The sequence below is a fragment of the Myotis brandtii genome, unplaced genomic scaffold (assembly GCF_000412655.1).
Source record: "Myotis brandtii unplaced genomic scaffold, ASM41265v1 scaffold113, whole genome shotgun sequence".
Lineage (NCBI taxonomy): Eukaryota > Metazoa > Chordata > Mammalia > Chiroptera > Vespertilionidae > Myotis > Myotis brandtii.
Window position 1 is genome coordinate 518,176 of NW_005353887.1, and position 9,965 is coordinate 528,140.

Consider the following 9,965-nt stretch of genomic DNA (forward strand, 5'->3'; position numbering starts at 1 on the left):
GAACCCCCTGATTGTCCCTGCTCTGTGAATGACAGGGGGTAGCGCCCCAACTCCATGATCGGCCCTGCTCTGTGGGTGACAGGGCGTGGCGCCGCAACCTCCCCATCGACCCTGCCTTGAGTGTGACAGGGGGCGGTGCCCCAATCCCCCAATCGGCCCTACCCTGAGCGTGACTGAGGGTGGCATCGCAACCTCCCCATCCGCCCTGCTCTGAGGATGCCGGGGCGGCGCCCCAACTCCCCAATCGGCCCTGCTCTGAGCCTGACCAGGGGCTGCACCTAGGGATTGGGCCTGCCCTCTGCAACCCGGGAGCAGGCCTAAGCCAGCAGGTCGTTATCTCCCGAGGGGTCCCAGACTGCGAGAGGGCACAGGCCGGGCAGGGGGACCCCCCTCCCCCCCCTGAGTGCCCAAATTTTTGTGCACCGGGCCTCTAGTATTATTTATAATTTCCTACCTATGATATTTGACAAAGAAAATGGAGGATTGGGGACACTGCAATGAAACAGAGAGAGTTAGTGAAGCATCTGGACTACAAAACAGACAGATTGCAGGACATTCTCATGATTTTCTTGGGGATGACACACTCATAAATCAGCTATTTTAATAATTTGAAATGTCCACTTTTTAAACTGTGTCTATTAGAATTTATCTATTTGTACTTGCAACCGCAAATTAAAAGTGGGATTTTTTTTATATCATTGGCATAGTGAAAAACAAAACAAAATTTCCCAAACCACAAGGAATTTTTCTAGTAAGTGGATGAATGTATCTATAGTATTTGTTGATCAACTTTCTAAAAAATGCTTCTAGAAATTATCTAAAGTGTTCATTTTCTTTCAGATGTTTGAGAAGCACATCCATAGTGTTCTATAAAAGTTTAAAACTATTTATTTAAAATGTTCAAATGTACCAATATTAATCCTGTCTTCAGAATTCCAGGTGAAGAATGGTGACATGATTTCTGTTTATTTTGCTCATAACTGCGGAAGATCTAAGCTTTACAATTATATAAAAGTGATTCTTGTTCATTACACACTTGCAATATTTCCACTGCATTTATCATTCTGGCATCTATGTAACCTCCAACGACACAGCCATAATCCAAAAGTTCCATTAACCATTATCTCTCACATTAGCTTTCCACAATCAGCACAATTTCTGAAATTAAATTTTAACACTGATTTATGTACCCAACAATAACAATTAGTCTTCTTCATCCATGATGTAAAGTCACACATCATTTGTACTTAGACTGATATAAAATATCCAGAATATGGGTGGTTGAGTATTATTGAGGCAGGGTGAAAGTAAAGATAATTAGCCATTCAAAATCAGTGTGTACACACACACACATGCACACACCTACCCATACACACACAAAGGAATCTTATTAAATTACCAAAAACTGTACTTTGGAAAATATAATACTATTTAAAATAAAAATAAACTATAAAACATTTTCATAAAACTGATAGTAATTTTGGTTTAAATCAAATTAATTACAAAAACACTATGTGGAAAAACAGAAATTCCTTGAGAACAAAATAATAATTTATCTATGTCTCAGACCCAATGGATTTTCACTGAGGTTTTTCTATGTGCTACAAGATCCCACTGTAGGGAGAAAGTTTGCTTAAAACCAGATAGAAATAGCAGTTAATCATATTTTGCACAGCATTCCACTAATTTCCCATTTTAAACAACCTTATTATTAACCACTATGCTAGACCCCATCAATCTATACATGGTATGCATATATAAATATACAAAAATATGAATGTAGCTTTTTAAAGATACAATATCTGTTTTTTAAATATTTCACAATAATACAAGCAATTTAGGTGGTACCCATCTCTATTTCCTTCAGAAAAGGAACATATTTTAATCATGTCTTAATTTATACTTTTATACAGCATATAGTGTTCAAATCTGGCCTTCCTATCCAGCAATTAGCTTTTTAATAGTATTTAAGACCTAGCTAGATAGCATATAATGGCCTGCTTCAATTTTTGAGGCATTGTCATTATCTCAAATAAGTAAATAAAACACTTTAAATAACACTTCTTAAACCTTCTTATAAATATTTGGCAATAGGCCTTTAGTATTACATTCATCAACACCTATTGGGAATATCTGTCATTTGCACTAAGACAAATTAATTCATCTTAAGATGTAATGGTTGTCATTAAATCATCATCAATCACAGTAGCAGTAGAAATTCTAAGAGAGTGTTTTATGTGAGAGTTTCTAAATCTACACATTTCAATTTAACATAATCATAGATATATTATTTACATTTGTAATGAACACATGTAATGCAACACAGCAAACAGGAATCATCAAGATACATGTCACATCTTTTAAGTAAGAGAGATTAGGAGGCTCTTAAGATAGTAATTGTGCTATTTGTTTCCAGATCACATACCACTAAGATTTGGCAGAACAGTTTTCACAACATATTTCACCCAATTGTCTGATACATCCCTAAATTTCCTACCATAGACCAGATTAGGCTTTATAATCATGAGAAAAAACTAAGGTGAGTGTTAGGTAGAAAAGAAATATGCCCAAGTAACCCAGTGATGCCCAGAGAGGAGGCAAAGTTTCTTTTTTGAATTCTAATACAGTAGTTGACATTTACTGTTTATTCCTGAATTTAGAGTATCAAGTGGAAAAGACATTACTGGGCTATCAGTGATTTAATGATCTTACCTTCTTCACAATTACTCCACTAACCTCAGAGAGAAGGCCCGAATCAAGGTTGTCCTTTCAACGTAGATGAAAACTTTAAATTATAGGTTTATTAAAAATTTGACCTTCATACAAACCATAAAATAGTTTCAAGAAAAAATATTTTGAAAAAATTAAAATACATTATCAGCATGTCCCTTACCCATAAGTGCAATTAAAATAAAAATAAAATAAGAAGAAATGAAAAAAATAAGCAATAAAATTTAACACTCTTTTCGAATACTAGTAAAACCAGTCAGTCATTAGGTTTTTTAAAATAATATGAAACATTGATAAAACGAAATAAAACAAATAAAGAATATTTCTATTATTACGTAGACATATGGGTGTACATTTTCCTTCTTTGGACACACAGTTGCTACTGGACTAGGATGCAGCAGCAAGGAGCTGGATATCTCTAAATTGAGTGTCCTGAAAGGCACTGAATCAGCAGAGATAAATTATGGCAGGACTGCTTGGCTGTGAACTTCACTTAGGAGGTGATGAATTAAGTTCTTTCTCTAAGTGGATCCATTTTGGTCATGTCTGAGCAAAAGCAGGTACCCTCACAAAACTCTAAGTGGCTCTGAGGTCTTCCTTACAGAGTATATTTCCCCCATTCTGCTGCACTGATGACCACATTCGTATTACCTTGCTCTCCTACAACCTGAAAAGTATCTAAAGATTTATCTTCCTTAGCTCTTCTGCCAATGTGAGCCAACTACTATATGTTCCTCAAAAGGAACAGATTCATCTGGGTGGAAAATAGCAAATAAATGGGAAGAGGCCCCAAATGACAAGTTTACTAGGAACTAAAATGTCAAATATTAAAATCCACACAACTGGAAGTTATAACAGCAAGGGAAGAAGAGGAAAGCACTACATATTTAATATAGAAGAAAACTGTTTTTTACAAAGAGAGAGTCATGGGTAGAGAGGGAGGTAAGACATATTTTCTCATTTTGAAAGACAAAACATCTTCACATGTGCCTTCCCCTCCCCCCCCCACACACAAAAAACAACAACAACAACACACAAAACAGTTATATAAATATCACCAAAAAATAAAATTACCTTTTGGGCAATAAGAAAATATTGATTTACTGAATTAAATATTCCACCAGCACTCCACTTCAAACAACCGAAATCCCAGATAAATAAATTTATAAGTAAATTTATACTAGTACACTTAGCAAGGAAAGAACTTTATCGTGACTGTCTGCATATTAGAATTAGAAAATAATAATATATATCATGTTTACAATATGGTCTTATGTTTGGTATTATTAAAAGTTACCCTTCTGTTTAAAGCATCTGGGATAGACAATAATTAAAGTTTTAAAATCACTAGTCTTATCAAAGCAACTTCACACTATCAATAACATATAACAGCCTAGTACCATATACCAATAGCCTTGGGTAGGAGAGTAAAGAATCTCATATGTCATAAAATATTTTCATTGTCAGAATTTTGCTAGTTTCTCAGTAAATCATTTTAAATATTGCATGTAATGTTTTCTTTGCCCTCTCCAGCAGGCCCAACTGCTGTGAAAGTCCATTTTAACAGAAAGAGCCTGCCTAACCAGAGAAAAAGTATTTTTTTTCAGTTGCAGAGAAACAAGCACAAATAACAGTTACATAAGTATGTGTAAAGTGTGGTATGGCCAGAGTAAATGGAATATACTAGTATGTACACAACATTCTTCACACCACATCCACATCTCCATCGTCATCATCATCATTGTCACTGTCATTGTCATTATCATCATTATCATGATGTCACCTTCACCAACCACATCACTGCAACATTGGAACCATTTTCTCTTCCTCCCTCTCCCTCTCTCTTAGACTTTCTTACCTCTCTCCCTCCTTGTACCGCCTCCAGTCTTTTCAGGTTCAAACCCTGAAAGAAAACAAAATAAAAATAATATATTATTGTTGGCAAAGAAGTTATATAATAATTAGTACTAGTGCCAAACTTTTGAAGTAAAAGAAATAACTCACTTAACAAAGAAGATCTGAGTATAGATGAGTATCTCACACATATGCCAACATCTGTACCTGCATAAGTCTTCAAAGGTGGTACCGATGAACTAGTATTTCCTGCTAAATCTTAAGATCAGTAGTAAAAGCGCAATATAAGCATTTGTTTTAGTAATGATTGCTCGCGCCTTGCTGAGATGACAATCTAAAAGCTGCTGTTTAAACTGAAGTGGTGCATGTAGGACATGCTAGGATAGTAAGCTCTTACTCTATACACTGGGTCTGGCACATTTGGCACACGAGTAAGAAAGATAAAAGCAGCAGCATCCCTGACAGCACTGGTCATCACCTAGGAAACATTCAGGATATTATCTCCTGACAAAGGACCTGTCTCCCTCTTCTGTTATCATAACTGCTTCTATGATAAGAATTCCCAGTGAACATGATGCTTCATTTAAATGGAAGAAGAGTTCATCTTTTTCTCAGCAAGCCTATCGTAAACAGTGCTTATGGCACAAGAGTCTCTCTCTCTCTCTCTCTCTCTCTCTCTCTCTCTCTCTCTCTCCCTCTCTCAATTGCTATTCAAACAAAACTCTCAGGAAACACCTATACAGATCTCTAGAGCTCCTTATCTGTGTATTTCCCGCTACGTGTTTCTGTGATCTCACCCACAAATTCTAGCTGCCTTGGTCTCTCTAAACTCAAATCTTTGTCTCCTCACTACAAATTTAAAGACTCTGATATTCTGTGCACCATAATCCAAAAACTGTCTCCAGGAAGAAACCCAGGTACTGTAAGGCTCTCTTTCTCTTTTCTCAAGTGTTATGCACTTTCTTGTGTGCTTTTTAATGTGTGCTTTTTAATGATAATTGTTTTATATGTTTTGTCCAGTTTTCTAATCATTACAGCAGACGGCAAGTCTTATAGATAGTACTCCTTCATCAATAGAAGCAGAAGTCAAAGTAAGTACTTTACATGTATTTTTTTCAAAGGAGAAAACTAAAGCTTATAAAATTTAAATTATGTCAGCTGAGTACCAGAACTAGTAAGTACAACAGCAAAATTTAAACAATGTCTTAAAAGCCTGGACACCAAGCTCATTCACTCATCCTTAGCCAGGGTTCTTTAAATTCATAGCAGTGTAAATGTTATGTGTGTTTTATACTTATGGACACAAATTAATGATAACATGAAACTTATGAATGAGTCATGATGTTTCTTCAAGGAAATAGTGATTAAGAGAGCGGGGTGTCAGGACTTTGAGGGAAAAAAAAGCATAGCCACTTGGATAAAGAGGGCCTGAAAGGTAAGCTTGCCAGGGTAATATATTGTCTGAATTATATAAAGAGTTTGGTCATAATTTGGGCACTAAATTATTGAAAAACCAATCTTTAAGTTGAAGAGCTGAGTCAGAGAATCTGATGACAGGAATTTGGGAGCCATGTGGGCAAAGAATAATGACCTAAGAGGATTCTCCATATGCTAACAGGGCCTCAGGCAAGAATTTATCTCAATGGAGAAGTCAAATGATCTAGGATGTAATGAGATTCACTAAGAAGTACTGAGGTGTGACCTGGAAGATGTGAAACCCTAACCGATGGCAGAAATTACTCTGAGCATTAGAGTAAGACTAAGCTTCTAGTTGGAAGGTCAGCTGGCTTGAGTGGGGAAAGCTGCTGGGGGAAGTACAATCTGTGACTTAGAGCTTCTACTAGGAAAACAACAGCTCTCATGATTTTTGGTGGCTCTTACAGATAGTAATTTGGTTAACTTGCTTTGAAAGATTAGACCATCACATCAACCCAATTAACTAAGCAATAACAGTTAAGACAAGGAGTATTTTCAGAAGAAATATTAATCTCAAAGGAACCCAATCTTTTCCTTGTGTTAATTTATATATATGCCACAAACTTTTCACATTTTTGAAATGGAAAAAAAAATTGGTGTTTTAATATTTTGTGTAATATCCACTAAAATAAGTATTGAAATAATTCTGAAGAAAATGATTGTGTAATTATATTCAGTGAGACAATCTGATTCTCAGAAAGACTTGAAGTCGACAAGAACAGTAAAATTATTTATTCTATATAATAAAAAGCTAATATGCGAATCAACCAAACAGGGGCATGACTGGTCACTATGACATGCACTGACCACCAGGGGGAAGATGATTAAGTCAGGAACTGCCCCTTGGTGGTCAGTGCGCTCCCACAGGGGGAGTGCCACTTAGCCAGAAGCTGGGCTCATGGCTGGTGAGCACAGCGGCAGTGGCGGGAGCCTCTCCTGCCTCTGGGGCATCGCTAAGGCTGTCCGACTGCCACAGAGAGCAGGCCTAAGCTATCAGTCAGACATCCCCTGAGGGCTCCCAGACTGTGAGAGGGCACAGGCCAGGCTGAGGGACACCCCCCCCACCGAGTGCACGAATTTCATGCACCAGGCCTCTAGTGGATATATAAATATGTATGTATACTGGTTGACTATTAAAATTAAGGTTTACAAAATTTTAACTGATATAAAATCCCACTTCATTATTCTTAAATATTTAAGAATACAATATTTATCTAGCAAGTCTTGAGAAAATCATGTTTAAAACTACTCTGGAGGATATGGTGGAGGAAAATGTATTTTCCTTGCTATACATATTTTCTCACTAGAGAATATAAATGGTTTGTGTGGAATGAAATTAAGCACATGGGACCAAACAAAAATGCTATAATTTGTAGGTGAAAAAAATTACACCAAAGCAAATGTTCTACAGTGTGCTAAATTAAAATGGTTGAATAAGGCATAAGGGGAAAAAGCTATCAACTGGAAAAAAAAAATGAATGATCTGCCATGACTCTCTTGCAGTACAGCATTCAGGCATGTATGTGAACACCCCTGGTAACTAGGCCAGGGTATGAGATCATGTCTGTGTAAAGTATGTATGATGTAAAATATTCTCTTTTGTAATTACTACAATCTCTATCTTGCCAAATTGCTATCATGCCATAAAGATTTCCCCTGCTTCCTTGTAAACCAAAAGTCAGAAACATAGTATCCAATGCCTCTAGGTTTGGTTGATTTGCTTGTCCAATATGAAAAACTATAGAATGAATAGATGGAATAGATATTTCATTTCCAGTACTGTGGAGATTTCATTGTGATAATTTTTCTTAACTGTAGAAGGTAGTCATGATTTAACTGGATAAAACCAAAACTTCACTATGGGATGTTTTACATTCAGCCTTAGCTATGGAGGCATAAAAAAAAAATAGAAGGAACTTTAAATAATTTGTAGTTCGACCTCTTACGCTGACTGATGTGGGGCTTACATCAGGAATTGAACTTGCAAATGGTAGATTAGGGGCTCGAACTCTGATCAGTGGGTCTTCAATCCAAGACTATCTTTTTTTTATCAAATTGTTTTAGTCGTTCTGTTATAAACCATTGTCTTACAAGCTACATAACTTTTGGCGTATTCCTTAACCATTTTATGCCCCAGGTTTCTTACCTGTAGAATTGAGATAATCCACTAAGTGGGAGAATCTATATAAAACACAGCTCAGTACCTAGTTCAAAGCTAATCCAAATATGCACCAAATTTTATTGGTAGCTTAAGATGTTGCTGCTTTTGTGATATTATTCAAAAAAAGACTAATTATTACAACAGTTATAAAAATAACTAGTATTTTGGGGGTATTCTCTATGTGTTAAGTACATCTCCAAGTGTTTTACCTGGATTAATTCAATTCTTACAATAATCTTATTACATATTAAAATCAAATAGTTCTTCCCACACTGAGCTAAAATTAAAATTATCTTTTAATTGTTCTGCTCTATCTGTTTTTGAACCTATTTCTTTAGGCAAATTAAGACATGCCATCTTAGTTCTTACTGTTGTAAGATCATTTTGTAGCTCCAGGATAGGGCCCAAAAGAATGACTAGAGTGTAAAATGCTTCTGCTTCTTACTACTACATTTCGTCTTAAACAGGGGTGCCATTTGGAGTAGAAATGATGAGGGCAGTGTTCAGCTCTAGACTTTGGTTTACCTATCAGGAAAATGATGTGGGGGTGGGAGGATATAGAGATAAATATTTAAAATTTAATATCTGTGGTATGTTTTAACTTAAAAACATACAGACTGGTTCTCTTACTGGTATTTTCTATCTCGGATGGCTTCTCAGTGAGACTGATGAAACTACTCAAGAAGTTAAAAAAATTCCAACAAGGTTAAACACAGTTTGATACACCCATTGTCAACCTTACTCGGTTCCTAAATTCTGCTTTCCTTACCTGGGATATCTACTTTTTCATCTACCATCTTGCTGCACAGACTTTAAATTCAGTTTCAAGTTTCTATTACATTTTGTTGATAAAAAATATTTAGCTGTATACAGTATTTGTATTTCTAACATCAGCCCTACTTAGGATTTTTTTGTGAGTTAGTATAAGATTTGTGACCAGACATAGGTTTAGAAAACAGACTTAGAAATTCAGAAACTCTGCTAAACCTACCTAAAAACTATAATAATTCACTATTACTTATAATTTCTAGTTTACCTTTAAAGTTAAACATAGTTTAAATATTTTTGAGGGTCCTTTATCTCTTTTTTAGTCATTATATTGGAAAATATTTTATTTTCTTATATTATGTTGAAATAATGTCAGAGAGAGATCTGTAGTGTAACTGTTTGAAAATTGTAGAGTTCATCAAGCTCTAGGCTAAAATCTATCAAAGACAAAAAACAAACAAACAAACAAACAAACAAAAAACAGCCAAATGAAAAAATTTATCAAACTTTGTTTTCAAAGTTAGTTATTCTAATCATCTTTGAACCTCTTTACCATGATATTTGTAATTTATTCACTGCGAGTTTTGAAATGCTCTTTATCTCCCTTTTCAAAAAACAAAATATTTCACTATTTTTAGATACTTTACCATTTTTCATGGTGAAATTTCTAAAAGTTCTTGCATTTTAAAAATGAAAAATCATACCACATTTCCTAATATCATAACTACACCAAAAATGAAAAAATCATACCACATTTCCTAAGTAATATCATAACTACACCATGGGATACATTTTTTTAGCTCTGAACATTGCTTTTATTTATTTTTAATTAAATCTTTATTGTTGAAAGTATTACATATGTCCCCTTTTTTCTCCATTGACCTCTTCTAGCCCACCACTGTCCCCCGCCCCAATCCTTTACCCCCTATTGTCCATGTCCATGGGTTATGCATATAGCATACAAGTTCTTTGGTTG

At 35.5% G+C, this 9,965-nt stretch overlaps 1 protein-coding gene across 1 annotated transcript in view; it reads right to left on the reverse strand.

Moving 5' to 3' along the window:
- LOC102256539 (serine-rich coiled-coil domain-containing protein 1-like) overlaps positions 1–9,965 on the reverse strand; it is a 972,873-nt gene that overhangs the window by 384,343 nt on the left and 578,565 nt on the right. Inside the window, exon 8 of the mRNA XM_014547713.1 lies at positions 4,589–4,633. Within this exon, the coding sequence (XP_014403199.1) occupies positions 4,589–4,633 (45 nt within the window). The remainder of the gene's footprint in view (positions 1–4,588; positions 4,634–9,965) is intronic.